This window comes from Giraffa tippelskirchi, chromosome 2, assembly GCF_054371585.1.
Source record: "Giraffa tippelskirchi isolate mGirTip1 chromosome 2, T2T-mGirTip1v1.2.pri, whole genome shotgun sequence".
NCBI lineage: Eukaryota > Metazoa > Chordata > Mammalia > Artiodactyla > Giraffidae > Giraffa > Giraffa tippelskirchi.
In genome coordinates this window covers 196,338,795-196,362,680 of record NC_137276.1, presented here as the reverse complement: position 1 = coordinate 196,362,680, position 23,886 = coordinate 196,338,795, and the positions used below count along the sequence as shown (strand labels likewise).

General features: G+C 37.3%; 2 protein-coding genes across 13 annotated transcripts in view; one reads left to right on the top strand and one right to left on the bottom strand.

The window, feature by feature from the left end:
• Nucleotides 1–23,886, bottom strand: part of CGGBP1 (CGG triplet repeat binding protein 1) — a 178,995-nt gene that overhangs the window by 25,216 nt on the left and 129,893 nt on the right. For 5 of the 8 annotated variants that reach the window (XM_081550925.1, XM_081550915.1, XM_081550906.1 and 2 more), the window contains one exon: nt 2,584–6,651. The exons of 1 other annotated variant lie outside the window; for it this stretch is intronic. In XM_081550925.1, the coding sequence (XP_081407051.1) occupies nt 6,129–6,632 (504 nt within the window). In that variant the 5' untranslated portion in view covers nt 6,633–6,651 and the 3' untranslated portion in view covers nt 2,584–6,128. Of the gene's footprint in view, nt 1–2,583; nt 6,652–8,582; nt 8,788–9,370; nt 9,566–23,886 lie in introns of those variants that run through there. 2 more of the 8 variants (XM_081550883.1, XM_081550890.1) reach the window with 2 other exon arrangements.
• The window catches only part of ZNF654 (zinc finger protein 654), a 90,692-nt gene continuing 76,607 nt past the window's right edge, over nt 9,802–23,886 (top strand). For all 5 annotated transcript variants that reach the window (XM_081550879.1, XM_081550859.1, XM_081550852.1 and 2 more), the window contains exon 1: nt 9,802–10,068. Coding sequence is in view for 3 of the 5 variants with exons in the window: in XM_081550859.1 (XP_081406985.1) it covers nt 9,880–10,068 (189 nt within the window). In the remaining 2 variants the exon portion in view is untranslated. The remainder of the gene's footprint in view (nt 10,069–23,886) is intronic.

The following is a 23,886-nucleotide window of genomic DNA, read 5'->3' as shown; positions in this document are numbered from 1 at the left end:
AAATACGCTTACTCCTTGGAAGGAAAGCTATGACCAACCTAGATAGCATATTAAAAAGCAGAGACATTACTTTGCCAACAAAGATCCGTCTAGTCAAGACTATGGTTTTTCCAGTAATCATGTATGGATGTGAGAGTTGGACTGTGAAGAAGGCTGAGTGCCGAAGAATTGATGCTTTTGAACTGTGGTGTTGGAGAAGATTCTTGAGAGTCCCTTGGACTGCAAGGAGATCCAACCACTCCATCCTAAGGGAGATCAGTCCTGAGTGTTCATTGGAAGGACTGATGTTGAAGCTGAAACTCCAATACTTTGGCCACCTCATGCGAAGAGTTGACTCATTGGAAAAGACCCTGATGCTGGGAAGGATTGGGGGCAGGAGGAGAAGGGGATGACAGAGGATGAGATGGTTGGATGACATCACCGACTCGATGGACATGCGTTTGGGTAAACGCCAGGAGTTGGTGATGGACAGGGAGGCCTGGCGTGCTGCAATTCATGGGGTCGCAAAGAGTCAGACACAACTGAGCAACTGAACTGAACTAGTGTATTCTGGCCTGGAGAATTCCATGGACTGAGGAGCCTGGTGGGCTACAGTCAATGGGGTCACAGAGAGTTAAACATGATTGAGTGACTCACACTTTCATTGTTTAACAGATTTTAATCTATAAATTGATATTTGATGGATAAAATACACTACCAGATTTTCATAGGATATGCATACCATGTAATCTGCAAATTTTCAATTTTTATTGCTTCTGTACAAAATGAGACTGGGAGAATCAAGATAAAACCAGTGATCAGTGTTTTGTTGGTAATTTACTAGTCTTACAAGGAATTGGTTTAAAGAAGTTGGCTAGAAAAGACATGTGCTCTCCCACTCTTCTGCCCCTTTTACTGTGTTGTGGCAACAAATCATCTTTATTTTCTCTCATATATCCCCAGTGGCTAGAGTAGCTTCAAGCACACGATAAGGACTCACCAAGTACTAGTTGATTGCATATTATGTTTAACCAAGAACTTGAGGCCATGAACTTTTAAATTATGATCCCAACATTTAAACAAGAGAGCACCAAGCATTCATCCTAAGTAGTATGCATATAAAACAAGTGAGATCAAGTAACATACTGGAGTTGTAATCAGATGGAAGTCATGCCATATGTATAAAATGTATCACAAGTCCTATTCTACTTGCTAGTTTTAATCTTCACTGGGCTAGGTTAGCTAGTCTGATCCCAGGAACATTTTTGCATCATGAGATACCATATTATAGGTGCATAATACAACTCAATTTACACAGAAAAAAAAGAAACTATTATGAAACTCAAAAGTACATTCATTCAATTGGTTTACGTTTAATAAAGGTTATGATGAGATTCTTTAGGAAGAATGAAGATAAGTCTCTGATGGTTTGGAGATACTAAACCGGAAACAAGAGTATTGACAAATTTCTTAAGGCCCTACCTACCATTTTGACTCCAGAAAAAAACAAGTCAATTACTTTATAAATTCATTGAAAAGTGAAGTTGCTCAGTTGTGTCCGACTCTTTGCAGCCCCACGGACTATAGCCTGTTAGGCTCCTCCGTCCATGGGCTTTTCCAGGCAAGAATACTACAGTGAATTGCAATTTCCTTCTCCAGGGGATCTTCCCGACTCAGGGATCAAACCCGGATCTCCCGCATTGCAGGCAGACTCTTTACCGACTGAGCCACCAGGGAATCATCAAAAATATAAATTCATTAATATTTTACAAATAGCATTAAATAGGACTACTTGCCCTCAAAACTATGTAAAACTAATAAAAGACAGTTTCCACTTCTATACATTTTCCTCCAGTGCTGAATAAGGATATAGCAAATCTTTCAAAATCCCACTAAAACTTATGAGATGAAAATTAGGCCCTTTAGCGCTGAAGAATTGATGCTTTTGAGCTGTGGTGTTGGAGAAGACTCTTGATTTTGAGAGTCCCTTGGACTGCAAGAAGATCCAACCAGTCCATCCTAAAGGAGATCAGTCCTGGGTGTTCATGGAAGGACTGATGTTGAAGCTGAAACTCCAATACTTTGGCCACCTCATGCGAAAAGTTGACTCATTGGAAAAGACCCTAATGCTGGGAAGTATTGGGGGCAGGAGGAGAAGGGGACAGAGGATGAGATGGCTGGATGGCATCACTGACTCGATGGACACGAGTTTGGGTAAACTCTGGGAGTTGGTGATGGACAGGGAGGCCTGGCGTGCTGCGGTTCATGGGGTCACAAAAAGTCAGACACGACTGAGCGACTGAACTGAACTTCCATAGTTAGTATTTGTAAAGGTAGAAAATTAGAGTATGTTTCCAGTTAAAAGTACTGATTAAGTGTATTTAAATATTACCTATATAATTTTAGGGGAAAGGTGCTATCTGTAGCTATCATGTGAATTTGATTTGACAGAATATATGCTTTGATACTGGGGGTAAGGATCGATAATCTTTCAAAGAGATGTAACTAGTAGGAAAATAAATCTATATTCATAAAATTTTATTATCTGTTGGAATTATGAAATATATGCTATTGACCCACAAAACAAAACATGCTTTCAAAAAATTCTGAAACAATTTTTGAAATTTATTTCTAAAAGTCACAGAGACAAAACTTTAAAAGCAACAATTTATACTAAGTATACATGCATGAGCAAAAAAAATAAGCAAGGGAATACACAAATGAACATAGTAAAATTTTAATGAATACAGTATTCTGGATACAAGTAGAATACCACTACGTAAGAACTGTATTTACCTCAAAAATCTATGGTAGTATGGATTGAGATAAACCAGGCTTAGGATAGTCACTTCACTATTCACATTTTAATCAGGGCTGACTAGAAGCCAAACAACTTATTTTAGGCTAAGATTTTCAATTAAATTATAGAATGAATTTTCTGTTTAATAAACATGTTTGAAAGTGATCTGTACTCATTTAAAGGCAGCTGGGGCAAGTCAAACCACAGAGAGCCCTTACAAAGACTAAGCACCAAATGACAAATTGTGGCTTTTGTTTTGGACCACCTTACATTTTGTTTAAATGTATTTTCCATTAACATTTACATACAGATTCTCTCAGGCAAAAGATCTGAATGTGGAACTTTCTGCTTGAAGATCTCGCCAACTGTCACAATAGTTTTTAAGCAATGAATACTTCTGAACAATCCCAAGCCGCTACTTAATTGCTACAATTTTAAGATGCAGAACTTTAAAGTATTTTGGTCCCTGAAAATTCATTAGGGCCAAATGCCTTAACTGGAAGTAGCATTTGTTTAAAATAAAAGAAGTCTTACTCAAAGATGATAATGAATAAAATAACTATTTAGGCTCCAATATGCAATCTTTCTAAATTTTCACCCTGTAACAAATGATTATAATGTCTTTCAGGCTTGCTATATGCCCCAGAGAATCAAAAGAAACCAACAAGGAATTTAACATTTCAACAAGTTAGGAACTATTTACTGTAAGCATATAGTGAAATTCTGGAAGACATACTACCATACTTTGAGAAAACGCTATTTTAACAGGTAAGCATGTGTTGAAGGCAGTTTATAAATGAAACATAACAAATCTTATGTTTATGCATACAACTTATAAAATAGAAAAAAATGTGCTATTTTTTTTTCCAATAGTATAGCATCACACTAACACTATAGTTAAGATTGAAAGTGTCTGTACACATGTCCACTACACGCCACAGCAGCATATGCCTCTTAAGATATTCTGTTCGTTATCCCATGTATGCCAACCATGGTTTCACAGATTTGTACCAGTTTGAGCAGGCTAATACAATCATTCTGCCTTGTCTATTGAACTATGAAGTAAAGTTAACCAGTTTCAGGGAACGAAAAATTTCACAATCAGTAAAGAAACATATTAAACCTTCGCAACAGGATGGAAAACGCTTCTAAGGACATGATATAATTCTAACAGGAGGATAAATTATGCCTCTAGATATAGTGTATGTGTGAAAAGTTAGGAGCCTGGAGAAATACATCAAGCTATATGGGACCTAAATGATTATCAAATTAGTTTTAACTACTAAATATTCAAATGTGAATTATTGGTGTTTTTCTAGTGCAACATCATCCAGTTTACTGCTGAGGACTACTCAAAGCTGTTTTGCCACTACGTGTTTGCTGTTAGTGCAAATTAGTATCTAAATAGGGAGCTGTCCGATTCATGAGTCTTGAAAAAAATTAGAATGATTATCTAACCTTATCTTTGTATTCTGAAAAGAATGCTATAAAACTCAATTATTTTCCTAGCTTTGTAGATCTTGTACCATCTTAGATAATTCAAATCAAACATGGTTGCCTGCAAATTCTTTATTACAGGAAGTAAAAACAAAGTACATTTGGTTACGTTTTGCTGCTGGTCTCATCTTGCACGTGCTTTATCAGTGAGAGCACTATTCTAGGCATTAATTGTGCTACTTTAACGTAACTGAACATGAGAAAACGTGGTAGCTCAAATTTTGACAAGTGATTATTTTTTTTGGTGGCAGGCTTCTTTAAAAATGAAAACAACCAAAAAACCTCACATAAATCTAAAATCAGATGGGCACTTTGACAACCCAAACTAGGAACTTAAATCTACCAAAAAAGATATAGAAAGCTGTTTCTGAAAAACAAAATCTTTTTCTTACTCACTTTGGCTTTTTTTAAATGAAGATTTGTGGTAAAATGATCTCAAGGATAACTCCCTCTACATCACATAGGGCATCAATTATCAGTGCTTATAATAGAAATATATTTTATAAACACTTTTAACTTGAATGTTTTCAAAGAATTTAAGACTTTTTTTTTTTAAAGCTCTAGTCCAAGTTTTCAGCTGTTCAATTTTTAAAAAATATATTTTGGGTATCCAACAAAGACGACAACTGGGCTAAGCTACTTTAATAACCTTACAGGATAGTGAAGTTCAGATAGAGCTCATTTCCTGAACATGGTTGACCTTTAACAGAACTGATTTATTTCCTCACCCAAACAGTTATGCAGGATACTGCCAGATCGCCACTACAAAAAAACCTTGCCAGTATTTCTAGACAATGGTTTATCATCTATGTTTAAAAACCTTGTACCACCAGAGGCAAAGCACGTAAAAGTGAAAGTAAGTAAACTTACTTCTAGTCTATTTATCTAAATAAACTTTTATAAAATCATATGGAAAATTAATGCATAAAAAGTAATCTCATTATCTGATTTGTCAGTCAAAAAGTAATTGCTAATTCTCTGTAAAAACAGGAAACTCAATCATAAAACATCTACTTGTTTAAATTAAAATGCCAATCTTGAAATCTTTTAATACCATGACATTAAAAAGAAGTTTGCAAATTCAGGATGACACTTGAAAGCTATGGTTCAAAAATCTGTTTATAGTTAGAGACTAAAATCGTATCACTGCAAAATTCCCCGTGGCTTTTGGCACTGACATGAAGATTTCAGTCTTTTGGTCACTCGAAGCTGCTACTAAATATATGAAGCTTTAAAAAAAAAAAAACGGGAAAAAAAGACAGTGAAGAACTGAAGGAGAGTTAAGGTAACTACATCATATACAAGTAAAGCATAGTCGGCAATAAACAGTCTTTTTCTGCTAGGAATCTGAAGATATAAGAATAGCTTCCCACCTTCCCTTCTTTTTTGAGGATCCTCTCTTCAGGGAAATAATTTCTTTAAGTTACTGTGAGTGGTATTGCCTGGCAGCAGCTTCAATTTCCTAGGCTAGTCGTCAATCCAAGTAATTAGGTAATCTCACAAGGAATAATTATACATGGCAACAGGGTAAAAAAGCAGGGCAGTTCTTCCATGCACAAACATTTCAGGAGAAAAACCATCAATTTTAAAGATAACCATCAGGTTTCAGGTATCCTAGCACACTCTAAACCCTAAGTTTTGCTTTACACCATTGGTGACTAAAATTAACAATACATTTTGCAGTGTTTTTTTTTTTTTTTAATTTTTTGCCTGCAACTGTATATACATTGCAAAACTATTCTGCATCACATGATTTAAAATGAAATAAATATAAAAATGAACCACACAATCAACACATAACTTTTAATACTCCACATTATTTATCTTGATCACAATGGTGGTAACCTCCTTGTCAACAATCTTGTGAGTTAAGGAGCTGATTCTCATTCTCGTATCCATCAGGCAGGTACGCTCTCCTCAGCTGGTCTGACTTGGGTATGGAGCCTCCATTCTTCACATGGCGAGACAGGAAAGCACGGACTGCTGGGTGATCAGCCTTCTCAAGTGGGATATTGGCTTCCAGGCACATTTTCACAAAGTCCTGGATAACACTGACTTTCTCTGTTTGCGCAGTACTGTTGCACTGAAGTGATGCAGTTAGAGGCCTCTGCTTCTTTCTCACATTCTGCTCTTCAAATTCTGCCTTTCTCTTGGTATGAGTCTTTGACTTGAGGTGGTCACTAATGGCTGACTTGCGAACATGATTCAGAACCACATTGCAAGAAGTGCAGAAGAGTTTTCCTCCATCTTCGTGCAGCTCACCTCCAAACTCAGTGACTCGATCCAGGGGAGTCACATACAAAGCAGTCTTAGAACGGTTTCGAGCAGGTGGTGCTGTTACTACAAATCGTTCCATTCTGACTTTGAATGGGGTTCTTTCAAGACAAGAGAAACAAAGGTAAGTGTTATAACACTTCATGCAGGAAGCAAAAATAAAAGGTAAGTATAAACATTATAAGATTAAAGGCTTCAGAAAATTTAATTCAAATTATTATTAATAGACTTGTCTATTAAGTCTTAACTTACCTGAAATATGTTAAGGGAAGGGAAAACCAGAGCAGTTACTAGTACAACTAAGTCCATTCCTTGATTTTGATGAAATTAAATTCAAACTATTAAAAAAGAACTCCAACTATCATAGATGTCACTATCCTTTAGAAAAATCTAACCACAGGTCTACATTAATGGTATCAATTGTGTGAATCTCATCTAATTTAGATGTGTATTCAATTTTAAAAAAACTTTGTTCCTCACAATTCTGGGATGACAGATTTTAGGAAAAACAACTGCAAGGAATTATGTACAAAATTTATTCAAACATGTGAGCCATTAGGCTGGTATAATTCTATGTGGAGATGAATATAATTTCTAAAGTTGTTCTGGGAATAAGGAAAGTAAAAGTCAAGAAAGGACACAGGCCAAATGTGATTAAAAGCAGCAACAATGACATTAAATTTTACAGTCAAAATATAGAGCTCAAATTAGTCATTTTTATTTAATGAGTCATTTTTATTTAATGTATATACACCTCTACTAAGACACCTTTCCAAAAGGTGATGATAGTCAAGCTATGCAAAGTAGCTTTTCTAACACTTTTGTTTACATCGAAGAGTAATGTTTACATTTGCTAATATTTATTTCATTTATTAACTATTAAGTTAGACCAAAACTAAGAACTTAACACAGTATCTAGTACATGATGGATGCTCAATCACAATTTGTTTGATATGGGATAATAAGTGATTATTTTCACAAATATTTAACTCAGAAACAGCTTAATAATTTCTCAATTTATCCCAACAACAGGTTTTTCTGATCATTGCCAAAATCATAAGGTTATAGGCACTGAAAACTTGAGATAACAAAGTTTGTAAATGATAACCATTTGTTGGATTAAACTCTTACATTAGTCCAGATAAAAGAAACTGAAGTGAATTTGATAGATTTCAAGATGGAATTCTGTTCCGTTTAAATACACTAGAGAAAAATTCCCAGGTGTGTTCTGAAGAACTGTGCTTTATAAGCATAATCAAAAACATTGGAGAATTCCAATAGATTAATAATCTATGCTACAGAATTCACAGCTGGTTAACATGAAATCTCTCTCAAAAGAATTTATGTATTAGACACCTGTGGACATAACCTCAGAGAACTCAACATTTCACAGTATTCTTGGAAAGTTTAGGCTTTAATAGGTTTAATTCTATTCTTTTTTTTCCCAATAAAAATCTGTTAACCCAAGGCTCTCATGTGTCAAATATTATTTAGGCTATAGGTTTTCAATTGCAGAAGACAATTCCTGCGCACTTAACAGTGAATTACCATTACACATATTTGTACTTTATGGTATGTGTTGTATAATCTTACACCAAGTCAGTCTCAATTATAATGAATGGTTCCAAGCTATTTATGGAAAACATTACATATTTGTGCCTAGTAATCCTTAAATCATTCTGTGTTTAAAGTCTTCTATCTTTGGATTTCAAACTGTAAACAATTAACATGTTTGCTATTCTCTGAAGCATAAAACACGCAATCACTTGTGTTAATATGAGAGGCCTATTCATTACAAAATCTTTTAAGTTTTCTAGTATATCTGTGTTACTGCAGAGGCAAGTATCTACCCAGTAGAGGTTGCTCGAGTTTACAGAACCGAAGAACAAAAGTGTTTTCCATAGAAGTAAAGATGTTTTAAACGAGGAAGTTAAAAAGTTAAGGGCAGTAATTGGCCAACAAAAGAAAAGAAGCAAATCATTTACTGGGTAAAAATAAAACTCATCAGAAGTTTTAAAGTTTAAATGTTTACCGGATGAGTTTCCAGTTTTTTTCGTCTTGATACCTAGTAGTGAAGGGTCTCCAGCGCAAAACCAAAGACGCATTAAATCCTGGCACTTTCCGTTTGTTCAAACCCGGATATGCCTTCAAATCAGTTTTTCAACAAGTGGTGATGGGGAAACAGTTTCTGGGCTTGCACCCTATTTTCCCTGAGGTGCTGGGAAGTCATGCCTTTACTGTAAAACACGAAAAACAAACGGAAAGAAAAAATGGAGGAGGGGGAAGAAGGGTGGATGAAAAAACGAAGAACGTCCACAACAGCCACCACGCAGGTGTGTTTAAAATCACCCTAGTTGAGTCCACAAATCCGGGTCCCAACGTTTACCCCAGCTTTCCTCAGCCCAGTCCCTCCTCAGTCGTCCGCCCCGATCTGAGCCTCATCGCGCGCCCCAGCCCCGGGGATCGGGAGGAGGGAAAGGCGGGGCTCGCGACGCTCCCGACGTCTAGACTCCCTCCTCCCGCGCGGAGCCCAGCACGCCGGCGTCTCACCGCCCCTGCCCGCTAGCTGGGCAGGGCCGAGTCCCAGCTGCCGGCCGTGGGCCCGGGAACTCGACAGCCGACTTGGCGGCAGTCTCAAGGGAGGAGGCGGCAGGCGCCTGGCGGAGGCGGCCGCTGTCAGGCTTCCCGTCCCCTCCCTCTTCCTCCCGCGACAACGGCGCCCCGGCCCCGCCCCCGGCTCCCGCTCGGGACGGAAGGCCCCGGGCCCAAAGCCCGCACCAACGGCCGGGCCCACCCTCGGCCTCCCTAGCTCCTCGGTACCGTAGGATCTGGGCCGTCGCTAGGGGAAGTGGACGATACACGGCCGGAAAGGAAAGGAGGAGGAAGAATAGGAGGAGCAATAGGGTGAGAGAGGAGGACCAGTCGCCGCAGCACCGCCGCCGTCGCCGCCGCTGTTGCCCGATCGAGCCCCGCGGCGGCCGCCGTGTCCCCCGCCGCGCCCCGTCCTCCTGCGCCGCCAGGGGCAGAGCTCGTAGGCGGTCCCCAGCAACCGCCGAGCAACATTGACCAACGGACTGCAAGTCTATCAAACAGACGGCAAATTTGACCAATAGTGGTGGAAGGGCGGACATGTGCATGATTGGCGGCTAGCTTTCTCCAATGAAAGCTGGGGGCGTGGGTGGGCGGAGCCGGAAGTAGAGCCAGCCGAGAGGCCCCCGTCCGGCTGGGGAGGAGAGAAGGGGGAGGGAACTAGAGGAGGAGGAGGTTAGCCGAGGCAGCTACAGCGGCGGCGGCGCAGGGGCTGGTACGCGCTGGGCGGCGAGAGCCTCATGGCGGAGGAAGAGAGCGACCAAGAGGCCGAACGCCTCGGAGAAGAGCTCGTGGCCATTGTGGAGTCCCCGCCAGGCCCAGCCGGGCTTAGAGCTGCGGGCGACGGCAGAGGTGGCACTGGCGGCGGCAGCTGCGGTGGTGGCGGCGTCGGGATCAGCAGTCGGGATTACTGCCGACGCTTCTGTCAGGTGAGGCGCTCGTCGGCCGCCCGCCCGGACTTGTCAGCCGGTCCTGGGCCTCCCTGCCTCTCCTGCTCTTCTCGTCCCCGAATCTGGACTGTGTCCGGCGCTCGCGCCACCGGCGCAGCGAGAAGCGTGAGGATGAAGCTCCCCCCTCCACCTATCCGGCTTGGGGTGGGGGGCGGGGAGCGGGTTTGGGCTGACCCGCGCTGGTTTAGGGTTGCGGAGAAAGTGAGAGTTTGTCCCGGGTGGAGGGGCTGGACCGGAGGGTCAGATGGCAGGAAAGCTCTGTACTGACATGCCTCCCCTGCCCCAGACAGACCCCTTTCTGCCCGAGGGTCCCGCTTTTCTTATATTTCCTATCCTGTTTCTTGTCACCTCATTTGGAGTCTCTGGCAACATATCTTGCCTTCCTTTCTCCGCCCCTTGCCCCCCGTATTCTCCCCTTTTTCGGATATGGGAGGCGTGCCATCTCTCTACCGCCCCCTCTCCTGTCATCGCCACCCTTCCCCCTCTGTTAGGGTCTCCTGTCATCCCTTCACGAGATCCCGCTGGGCCAGTTCTCCAGTTGGCTTAGGCGCTGACCCACGGTGATTTAGTTACTTTTTTGGGAGGTGGGGTTAAGGCCATGGGATTGTCATCTTTCCTTTTCTTACCCCCTTTCCCCGATACACACAAGCTCTTTTCTGATAAACTGCTAATAGAGAAAGTAGCTTTCCTGAAACTATTGCTCTGGTTACATCACCACCACCCCCTCTTCCTTTAAATTATAGTGTATTTTATTTAGCCTGTAAAAAAAACCAACAAAACAGTGTCTGAACAGTGACAGTAAATTACTTACTTGGTCGACTGCCACAACGATTTAATGTATTTAGAACGTTTAAGCATAATCAAATATTAAAGTACCATATTTGTGCAGGGGTAAAATTTATGTAATCTGTACATTTACCTCTGCATATATTTATAGTTTAACATTTTGTTCTTTTTCATAGCACAATTATTTTGCAAACTCCTGGGAAAAATTTAATTGCTCCTTTTCCATCTCATTCCTTTGTTTATTATCTTGAATGTATAGGATTCAAATCTTGGTTCCACTACTTCTAGCTGTGTTATCTTAAACAGATTACTTAACCTCTTTGTGCCTTAGTTTCTTTACCATCAAATCGGGATAGTAATTAAACGAGTGAATATGTAAAGGATCCAAACCCTTTGGATCCTTTACCTATTAAAGTTAGCCATTAATTTCATTCTGGTAGCAAGTAAGAAATAAAGCTAAGCAGAAGTGAGCATCATGTTTGCTGAAATTTGATTTTATGTCGTTCCAAGCTTTGAGAGATTGCTTGGAAAAAAGGGTGGGGTTGACATTTTCAGGGAGATTATATCCCCCTCTTCTCCAAAATAGATAAGTTTGTTTGATGGTGGAAATTGTCTTGTTATACGGGGTATGTCAGTTTTCTTTGGCATTGCTCTCTATTTAGTAACTTTCTTAAAAAAATTTTTTTTTTGTATTGGCATTCAGAATTTAGAGGTTGTGTCTTTACAGAGCTTGTCTTCTATGTTTTACATGTAGAAACCATGTTTTCAGTAGATTATTTACCTGCAGGAGTTTTAAACTTCTGTAAAATTATGTTACAATTGATCTTTTTTAATAGAGTCACAGACAGAAAGTCTATCTTTTTCTATATTTTGCTTTTTATATCATTAATGAGCATCTTGGCCTTGGTTTCATTTAGCTTTGTAAATTTATTTGCTGTAGAATGCGAAATTTAGTTTGAGGGCCAAAACATTTTTGGAGAACTTTTAATTACTTTCCTTCTATTTCTTAACACCAATTTTAAGAACACATGAATAAATTTAGCTTGTGAAATACAGTGTCCAAATAGTGACAGTAAATTATTTTAAGAACAAAAGAAGTTGACTGTTTTATAAAACTCCACTACCTTCTAAAATATCCAAGGAAATAAAAGTAAATAGGAAGAGCTTAGTAAACCTTTATATTGCTAAATTATGAGTGTTATACTGACATACTTTCATGTTACCAACTTTTACCTGCAATCTCATAACATTTTATCATACTCGACACTACCAAAAGTTATCTTCTTAGGGTTCCTATCCTGGTTCCACCTTGCAGGTGACCTTTGTGAAGTGTTTTTTTGTGTTAAAACTTTAAGATGGAATAAAAGATTACCTGAATTAAGTTGAATTTTACTGATTAATAGGATTCTAGTATAATAATTATGCTTTATTTGCCAGTAAGGGAAGCAGTGGATTATACAGTCTAATTCCTAAAGATTATTTCTTTTTAAATGTTTGGTTTCCTAATATTCGCTAAGGGTAACTTGCCTTCATTAGTAAATTACTAGTTGTGAGTAATCCATAAAATGGATAACACGTATTTGAGTTGGTGACAGTTAACTCAATATATGAATTATACACACAGCCTTGTTAAGTTGAGAAGAAAGGCTCCAATTTTTCTTCCTCCTTTTAGAGAGAAATATGAATCAAAATTTCTTGGCAGTTAGTTGTGTGGGTGAAGGGAGAGGAAGGAACACTTCTTTTCAAGAATGGTTCTGTGTCTTTTACCACAGGGAAAAGTAAAACAGAAGACTGTAGATAATATAAGTGAAAAATTATGCATGTACTCAATGCATTTAATGATAAACTTTTCTATTTGAGAAACTATACTAGTAATTATAAATCTCAAATTAAGGGGATAATCCCTTAGCCTATAACTGATTTTTGAGATGATGGATTTGGGAGACTGAAAATGTTCATTTCCAGTTACATTGAATAATGTTTGACTGACTGCCCCATCATATCCTCCCTTGGCTTTTATTAGTACACTCCCAACAAATGCTTAAATAGAATTGGCCCTTAGCTGATATTTAATTTGAGGATGAAAGGAAGAGAAATGTAATTTTTATAGAGGGCCTGCTAACTCTTAAGGCCTTCAGATAGGTCTTGTTATGCAAGTTATATTGTTGAAATTGAGGCCTGAGCAAGTTAATTTGTCAGGTGAACAAGCTGGGATTTTTGGACCCAGCTGTCAATTTCTTCTGAACCATAGATTGAAATTACAAATCAATCCTCAAATAATTATAAAGTGACTTTTATGGTTTTTTTGGTCAAGTTGTACAAGAGAGGAGAAAAACTTACTGAAGAACTCAGGGAATAATGGATGGAAAATTTTAAAAGTACTCTTTCATTATGCCACAGTATAAAAAATACTCCAAGTAACAGTTAATTATCTCTGATTTCTTAGGCGCTGTGAACATTTCTCCAGTACTTGAAGGTTGTGGTAATTCAACTTAATTGTGTTGCTAGATACACTGAAATTTTTTATCACAAATTATAATTAAGTAAGTTAAAGATACCCTTCTTAGTTCGGTGCCAGAATGGATATAGTGAATGATATATATAAGTATTTCTGAAAGCACTTCGATATGTTGATTAAGATCATTTCTTATTATAGTGGGGTTAAATAGCCATCCCATGAGGATGTCATAAGTATAAAATGAGAGAATGAACATGAGGTTCTCAGTACTATACCCAGCACATAGATAGGCTTAAATAGATAGAGGCTATTAATATTTCTCACATGTGAAATCCTCTGAAGGTTTAAGAGGAACTTTAGAGATAATCTAATCTGTAGGTCACTTGAAGTTTGTATCCTGCAGTAAACTTGAGAGAGAATTTAGAAAATGAATTGTTAATTAACTAGAAAAGACAAATGTTCCTAATGAAGCACTAACTGATTTGCAAAAATAACTATATTATTTTTCAGATTTTATTTCTTGTACCAGACATTGGGCAATGTCTGGAGATATTTGTGATTGTCTTCCTTAGGGGCTTGCTACTGGCATCTAGTGCACAGAGGCCAGAGATTTTGAGCATCCTGTAATGTACCGGGCAGCCCTAACAGCAAAGAATTATCTGGTTCATAGTGGTCAATAGAATTATCGATAGAACTATCTGGTGCCAAAGTTGAGAAATCCTGCTATAACCTTACTTTAGAACTCTTGGTGGATACTCTGTCTTGAAAGAAAGTATTTAATCATCTCATCAAATAATTGTAAGCAGCTGGTGTGCACCCTGGGTAGCAGGAAGGGCTTCCCAGGTAGCTCAGCTGGTAAAGAATCGGCCTGCAATGCAGGAAACCCCAGTTTGATTCCTGGGTTGGAAACTTCCCTTGGATAAGGGATAGGCTACCCACTCCAGTATTCTTGGACTTCCCTGGTGGCTCAGATGGTAAAGAATCTGCCTGCAGTGAGGGAGGCCTGGGTTCCAAAGATCCCTTGGAGGAGGGCATGGCAACCCACTCCAATATTCTTGCCTGGAGAATCCCCATGGACAGAGGAGCCTGGCGGGCTACAGTCCATTGGGCCGCAAAGAGTCCCACACGACTGGGCAACTGAGCACAGCACGGTGTGTAGCAGGCACTTTAAACAGATAAATAATCTAACAGAAAAAGAGTTCACTTCATAGTTTTACAAAATACATGCTAATGTCTCTTTAGAGAAATTAAAATTTAATTGTTTTAGGAAAATACAACCCTTATCTCTTAGTCTTGGTATAAAGTTTACATAATATAGTTTCTTGAGCAGTTACTTAAGAGTATAATAATACATTTTTACTATTCCTGGAATTATTTTTTGATTTAGTTTTATGTTTTTGTATGTGCTTTGTTTATTAATAAGTCATATAAGACTTAAATATGAGGAATTGCATTTTGCTGCTAGAAGAGACCTGACTTAAATAGTTTAAATGAGTACATATTTATTTCTCATATGAAAAGTCTTGAATGGTTAGTAGGGATGATATGGTAGTTTTATCATCATTTGTTCTTTCATATTAGTCATCTTTATCTTCTATCTCAAGTTTGCCTCATGATCCAAAATAGTTGCTGAAGTTCTAAGCATCAAATCTCAGTTCCATGTAGCAGGAATGGGGTGTCTCTGGGGTAAGCCAAAAACATCTTGCTGTAAATTCTACTCAGTAGCTTTGATTTCCATCTTGTTAGCTAGTCCCATCTGAAAAGAATGTTAGGATATATTTTTGTATTTTTCTCCCAGATAAACATGTGTCTATGATTCCCTTATGGATCAGCTGGTAAAGAATTTGCCTGCAATGCAGGAGACCTAGGTTCGATCCCTGGGTTGGGAAGATCTCCTGGAGAAGGGAAAGGCTACCCACTCCAGTATTCTGGACTGAAGAATTCCATGGACCTTAAGTCCATGGGGTCCCAAAGCGTCTGACACGACTGAGCGACTTTCACTTTCACATGATTCTATTAATAAGGAAGGAAGAAAATAAGAATGGATATTGTAGAGGCAACCTTTTCTTGTTTGTGTTTTTATTTTTATTTTTCCTATTTTGCCATAGATTATAATAAAAAAATAGTGATCATACTCTTGTCCTGTTCCTTCCCCGCATATTCCCCAGAAGTAATCACTTGCAATTCTTTTAGCAAGTATGATGTTTACCTCCATGTTGTTATTATAATTATTATAAAAAGGAAAAACAAAACAAAGTGAATCCTAGACCTTGTTGGCTGTATTTAGGGAGCTAAATGCTTTGCTATTCTTTATGCTTTTTTTTTTCCCCCTGGAGAAGAAAATGCTACCCACTCCAGTATTCTTGCGTAGAGGATCCCATGGACAGAGGAATTTGGCGGGCTATAGTCCATAGGGTTGGACACGACTGAAGTAACTTAGCAGCATGCTTTTTTTGGTTGACTTTCAGTTCTTTCCATTATGAAAGAGCAAATTATTAAAAATTAGCTAATAACAAAAGTTAGGAAAATGTTACATTTAATGGACTCCTTTCTCCTAATAGTCATGTGTTGTTGTTTAGACTCTTGTGATCCCATAGAATATAGCCCTGCCAGGCTCCTCTGTCCATGGGATTTCCTAGGCAAGAATACGGGAGTGAGTTGCGATTTTCTTCTCCAGGGGCTCTTCCTGACCCAGGGGTTAAACCCATGTGTCCTGCCTTGGCAGGCGGATTCTTTACCATTGAGCTACCTGGGAAGCCCCTAAGAGTCATTATTTATGGGATATTTATTGATATGGGAAATTGTTAGTGGTATTATAACAACAGAAAAAGACACTGAAGGCAGGTGATATCATTTTTGTAAATAAAAAGACCAAAAAAAAAATCAAATTGTAAACAGTGGATAATTTATTAATGATATATGTTTGTAGATGAATATTTTTCTTTACTTTTTTTTTGTATTTTCTTCATTAAATCTACTATCTTTATAATCAGAGGAAAAATAAAATATAAAAAATGCATTTTATTTTTTTCTCCCTATTTCACCGTGAATAAATGTAAGAATATTTTGAGCATGATGAAATTTGAACTCCTTTGTTTCTCAAAAATATGTGAAATGCTTTTTAAAAAAAATGAATTGGTTTGTAATTTTAGGTTAACCAATGACAGCCTAAACTTCTTTATATACAGTCTTGCATTAAAATATATATTCATTACTGCTTTCTAATAATCACCCATGACATTGGCTTAAAGAAATTTATTTCAGTTTTTGTAGATAAAATGGTAGAAGAAAATATTTTTAAATGAAGTCATTGCTTTAAAACTTTGAGTGATACCATTATTTTACAGTTTTGCCAAACAGACGTTAAGGCACCAATTGTACTGTTATTGTTGGCACTGATCTTTATTTTCTTGCCAAAATTTGCTAAACTGTACCTTAGCAATTACAAGTAAAAGCAAAAAAGAAAACTTTAAAGAAAGATATGGTAAAAGGTGTATATGGTGAAGTATTTGAAAAATAAAATATGATCAATAAAATATGGTCAATTAATATGCTATTTAAAATGTGTATTGGGACTTCCTTAGCAGTCCAGTGATTAAGACTCCATGCTTCCACTGCAGGGGGCCTGGGGTCAATCCGTGGTCAGGGAACTAAGATCCCACACAACTTGCAGCCAAAAGTTGTTGTTGTTTTAATAAAGTGTATATTAATATGTAATGAAAGGGCTATTAGGCCATTTAAAATCTAATATAATTTATTAAAATACTAACTAGTTATATTTTTACAATACCTAGTCTGGAGAGTATTTTTAAAGTTTGCAATTTCAGATGAATCTAATACAAGGTAGTCTTCAGCTTCCATGTAATATGTATCACCTTTATTTTTTAGCTTATCTCTGACACGTTGGCTCATCATTTCAGTGGTACACTCTGTTCAGTAATAGGTCCGCTCTCTGGGATGAGACGAAATCAGCATCACTTGTTTAGCACTGTGGTGGAACACTTGGTGGCAACTAAATATGAGAGGAGGTCAGTCTCTATAATGTGTGACATAAGATCCTAAAGTTCGGGATATTGACACTCTTATACCAACCACTTAATACCTTCAATTCCCCAAAGCAGTGGTGAATGTGAAAAACAGTTGAAAGGCTTTGTGTTTAAACAGTAGGAAAAAAAGTGATTGATGTTAGGGTTGATGCTTGTTGTTTATAAAATTGGCCCTCCATATCCACGGCTCTACAGCCCCGAGTTCAGCCAACAAGAGATGAAAAAACATTGGGGGAAAAATCCCAGAAAATTCCAAAAAGCAAAACTTGAATTTGCTGCACACTGGCAATTATTTACATAGTGTTTACGTTGTATTAGGTATTTAAGTAATCCATAGATGATTTAAAGTATTCGGGAGAATATATGTAGGTTATATACAAATACTATACCATTTTATATGAAACACTTGAGCACCTGCAGATTTGGTGTCTGTGGGCAGGATAGAGGTTGTAGGAATGGTCTTGGAACCAGTCTCCCAAATCCTGATGAATGACTATATAAGGCATTGGTCATACAGTGATAATCAAACAGGCACTGTCCCTGTTTTTGTATATAGCTATAACTTTGATAAGGTCTGTGAAGAAACAGTATATATAAAATGCAGGCAGGCATTCTTGGGCAAGTTGACTTTGACTGAGATTCTTTGCTTTAGTTTGAGCATGTTGAATTTAAGATGTCTCCAAGGAGAGATCTTAAAGATGATTGGGTTTACATAATCCAGAGCTCAGAAGTGAGGTCTGGTCAATCATAGTTGTGTGGATGGTATTTGAAGCCATGCATGTGAATAAGCTCACATAAAGAGATATAGAGAAAAGGACTTAGAAGTGAAGAAACTCCACAGTTAAATGGCCTAATGGAAATTTTGAGACTTGATATGAAGTCTGAGAAAGATTAAAGAGCTTGGAGAAAACCAGGGAACTATGGTGTCACAGAAGATAAGAATGAAGGATGAAGTGAATTGGCATTGAAAACTATTGATGTCCAACCATTGAATTATTATGGAGATCTTTGGTGACTTTAAGCAGAGCTCTGTTTTCATGTAATGATGGGAGCAGGAGTCAAACTGGAATAGTTTGAGGAGTGGGAAGAAAAGACATAAATAGTAATATAGATAATTTATAAAGGAGATGGGAAGATATGGGTGGAAAAGAGAAATTGTGGGTTGAAGGTGAAGTTTTTTTTTTCATTTGTCCTATAATAGTTGAGAATTTGTTGTGTTTAAAATTTGATGAGAATGATTCATTTGAAAGGAAGAAATAATGAAAGCTAATCTGTAAAGTAAGATCCTAAAAAGATCTTCTCAGATTCAAAGCACAAATGGAAGAGGTGCTTTGTATAGGAGCTTTGGGGTAGGTGGAAGCTTCATCTCTTGAGAGTATATGGGGGTGGTTAGAGATTTAAAGTGAACAGAGGTCTAAAATGGTAGCTTCTTAAAGAGATAGATTTAATTGACCTGCAGAACCATTTGAGTTTGCTGATTTTGAGAACAGAGTGACCACTAGTCTGTACTTTTGTTCCTCAGGGCTTGTCTGGGTAGGTGAAGGCATGGAGAACATGATTAGCTATATTTATTCAGTGTTGAGTGATACACTATAATTGATTAGTTTATTAACTTTGAGAGAGAAGGGGACATCCTCCTTTTCTGGCTACATTTATGGTAAAACAGAGAAATGAAAAGAGAAAGAAGTTAGAGAAGTAGTTGTATCAATAGATATTAATAGATGGGTACACAACATTGCTCTTTGTGTGTGTGTATTTGATACTCTGATAAAACATGTACACAATTTACTAATACATAGTTCTATAACTGGAGTTTACTAAAATTAACCCATATCTGTTTTAGTTACCCTGAAGTTAAAATGTTCTAAATATTCACTAATCACTTGTCAATGATTTGCTGTGTCTGTGTTATATTTTTAGTTATCTGAAAGGTTTACTTATTTTATTGGAGTTTATGAATATAAGTGATATTTTGAGTGTTTTCTGTGTGTCAGATACTGTGGTAAGTGTTTTACCTCTTCTGTCTCATTTAATCCACTACTCTATGTGGTATGTGCCGTTATTCTCCTTTTACAGTTTAGGAAATTTAAGACCAAGAGAGATTAAATGGCCTAAGTCAGATTGGAATCCTGGCCAATCTGTCAAGAGCCTGTATACTTAACCATTCCAGTATACACATATATTATATCTAGGAATAAGCATTCAGTATCTGTTATAGTATCTGTGCATATATATTGGTGTATATTGAGTAGAAGTAGTGATTTAAAAATACTCAATACAGCAGAAACTAAAGATGTTGATGATTGTGAAAGAGAGAAAAAAAATTAAGCTATCAGAAGTTCTCTCTAATAAGTGATTTTCAAACTTTTTATTTTTTCCCCCAACCCACTTGAGTGAGATATGCTTCTCTCTGAAGCAGTGGCTTACTTTAGTGGTCATTTTTAAAATGCAAGAATTATGATGATTACAAACTGGTTACTTCATGTTATTACCTAGTATTTTGAAGGCTGAAGGGTTACGGAATATATTTCAGATGTTTTTCTTAATGATTAAAATTTTAAAGTTTGTCTCTCCATATTATTTAGATTAATCTTGAATATCTTACAATTTTACAATGCAGAGCAGTGGATGTGCATTTTTAGACTTTATTATCTATCCTTTGCCATGTTTTGGAAACTCTTGCCAAAGATCTCTCAGGTTATAGAACTCATCAGTAAAGTTTAAGATTTGTATTCCATGCTTATGAGGGTGTGGTGAAATGGATATCTCATGTTCAAATGATGGGAGCAGAAATCACCACAACCTTTCTGAACCATAATTCATCAAAATAGATTAGAAACATTAAAAGTAATTTGTACTTTTTGACTTACAACATTAATTTCTGAGAAATATAAATTTGGATATAAAGCAATTCATCATAATATTAACTGTAATTAAAGGAATCAGTTGAAAATAAAAAAGCAACCAGAACATCTAAAACAGCTGAACATTTTTCAACATCATAAACTATACAGCCTTAAAAAATGTTCTTAATGACTTTATAATGACCTAGGAAGATAAAATACAATGACAAAAAAATTAGGTGGAAAAATTTGTTTGTAGGAAGACTATACAGTTTGAATATAGGCTGGTCCATTCTCACCATATGCACTGTAATTTAGAGGGGGGTGATGCTGTAAATAAAAATCAAATGAGCTACTTCACTAGAGATAGGATTTCTTGAAGATAAACTATAGGAGCCATTTGTGAATTCAGGAAGTCTGTGAACTCTAAAATTATTTGCAAAAGAAGTTGTACTTGCATTTCCTTGGTGAGCAAGTCTAAAGTTTTTGTTTTTTATCAGATTCTCCTAAGAATTTTCAAATCTTACTAAACAAACACAGACCACAGTCATCCAAACACACCAACAAGTAATGAACCTTTGCTGTAAGCCATTGTGACATAAGCAAGACTGCCTGCTTTTGCAAATAAAAATTTATTGGACTTCTGTATTTTCTATGGCTGCTTTCATGATATAACAGGGTTAAGTAGTTGAGATGGACAATGTGCGGCTAATAAACAGCTTTCTGGTCTTTTAAAAAAAAGTATCTAAGCCCCTGTGCTACTTTCTTATTGATTCTTTTCTATAATCCTGTGAGATAGGTACTGTTTTTAATCTTCATTTTATGAATGGCACAGATGAGACTCAGAGAGGTTAAGCAACTAACCCCAAGTCACACACTAGAAAAGAGAAATTACCAAGGTGTTAATAGTGGTTATATGTGGGCAGAAAATGATGGATGATTTTTTTTTAATAATCCAGATTTACTACAGTGAGTATGTATAACTTATCAAGAGGGGAGGCAGTTGAAAAAAAATTAGAACTGAGTTAGAATCTTAAAACTCATTCATCCTTTTTTATTATTTTAATTTCCTCCATTTCATCCTGTGCTTGTGAAGAGCAAATATGCAATTTCTGCTTCCCTTTATGGGACTTAACTCTTATTATGCAGTCCTTTCTTGATTTTTTTGAAAAGAAATATTCTATTTGTAGTTTCTTTAAAACTCTATATTAACTGAAGCCGTTTTGTCCTTTAACTCCTTTTTTTTATTATTGTTTTAAAATTTTATTATTTTGAATTACTAGTCTTTTCTTTTATTAAAGTATAGTTGATTTACAGTGTTGTACCAATCTCTGCTGAACAAAACAGAGTGACTCAGTTTTACACATATATACCTTCTTTTAAAATATTATTTTCCATTATGGTTTATCCTAGAAGACTGGATATAGTTCCCTGCGCAATACAGTAAGACCTTGTTGTTTACCCATTCTGTATGTAATAGTTTGTATCTACCAGCCCCAGATTCCTAGTGCATTCTTCTCCCCTGTCCCTCTCCCCTGCTAAAGTCTGATTTCTATGTCTGTGAGTCTAGTTCTGTTTTGTAGATAGGTTCATTTGTGCCATGTTTTAGATTCCACATGTTTTACCCTTTAACTCTTGAGATTCTTTGTATTCTGTTTTATATTTTGAACTTAACTTCAATAACTATTAAGTGCTCACAACTCAATAGGTATTTATAAAATGCTGCATATATGCCTGTCTGACAGTGTGTGTGTATGTGTGTGTGTGTGTATATATATATATATATATATAAAACTTATTTTTTCTTAATATCAATCTATTGAATTATCCTTAATTACCTTAGGCATAGATCTATATACATAAAGTGTTGTAGAAGGTATTCCTAAAAAAAAAAAAAAAAAAAAACATTGGCTGTGTACTATGTGGAAAGTTTCATCCTAATGATTATAGGAGCTTAAAGGAGAAAAAGTTCACAACCCCTTCCTTCAAGAAACTGAATCATCTAGTAAGGGAGAAAAAGTTTATCTGACTGCTACAACCACTGTCACGACCTTGATCCAAGCCATGGTCATCCTTCCTCTGGGAAATTTTCTCTCCCTGCTTCAGTTTTCTCAGTTCTTTTCTCCACATAGCCAAGTGATCCTTTTAAAGATGTAAGAGTGAGGTCTCTTCTAAACTAAACCTTCCATGTTTTTCTGTCTTAGGTTCAAAGCCAAAGTTCTTGCAGTGGATTGCAGGGCTTGATGATCTAGCCTCTGTCTAGCTCTTTAACTTGTCTCCTATTACTTTTTGTCTCTGCTACTTACTTTCAGCTACTCTAGTGTTTTTGCCCCCTTCTTCAGCTTGAATAAGTATTCTCCTGCCTCTTGTTATGTCTGTCAGAAACACTTCATTTGGATCAAATGAATGGTCTCCTATGATTAATTCCACAAAGAGAAATTAAAGTCTAGAGTCCCAAACAGGTTAAGATACCAAATTTCTGCCTTCCTGGAATATTGCTTAATCAGAGCCATTGTGCCTGTCTGGTTAGGGCTGGGGAGTTTTCAGGAGCTGTAGCTTGGTTGTCTTCTCACTGGGAGTGGCTTCTTTTGCACCTCAAAAGGAAAATCATTTAACCTCCAACCATACTTTTTTAAGAATCCAGAAGGTCAGTAGGGCAAACGCTCCTTACACTACCCAGCCAACACCCATTAAACTTAGAAACACTAGTAATTCCTTGAACTTAGTACATAGTACAGTTGACTCCCATCAGTTTTGCCAGTAGGATTTAGTGGTATCACTAACAATGAATATTAGAGGAAAGATGGGTGCACAAAAATCAAGGTATCAAGTCAGTTTTGGTTTCAGCCTCACCAGGGTGCCAATCAGTTACAGCAACTGCCAGTGTCTACAACTTGTAAAGTTTTACTGGGAAAATTCATCAAATGGTTGTGCCACTCAATGCTTATGATAATTTTTTGAGAGGTGGAAGCACTTTACCTGAACATTTCTGCTTGCTTGAAAGCTGTTTCTGATTTTCTGTCTTGCAAAGTTGATACATTTCCATGAATGACAGCCCCAGGCACCAGGTCATACTTGATATCTCTTCCTTAAGGTTTCCTTCATATTAAAAACTTTTAATTTCTATTTTTTTCTGTATTGTCCTGGAACTCCTGTGCTACAGTAAGTATAGATTCTGTTTAGTGGTATAGCTTCTTTACTGCCTTTTGTAAAGAGTATATCACTTACTTGTAGTGTGTAAAGCTCAAAGTACAATCTCTGCAAGGTTCCACAAGACTCGAGCCTTGCAATTACCATAGCTCTGATGTTCTGCCTTCGTCTCTGGATTTCTCTGTCCCCAGCCTGTGCCAAGACATTTTTAGCCCTGTGTTACCATGACTTTTGCCACTTCCCCTGAAATTCTTAGGCCTATTGAGCTAAAATCATAAAAGCACTCCTCTTGTGCCGCTTATTTGTATTATTTGGAAAATAACCATAATGAAATAAAGCTACTTTTAATATTTCTGATGTCTGTACTCAGTGAAGATAGTATGTCTTCTGCCACTTGCTCCTCTAAATCCATTCTTTATTCTGCTTTTAACTGTTCTGTTGTTGTCGCTCAGTCATGTCGGACTCTTTTTGACCCTGTGGTCTGCAGCACTCCAGGCTTCCCTGTCTTTCACTA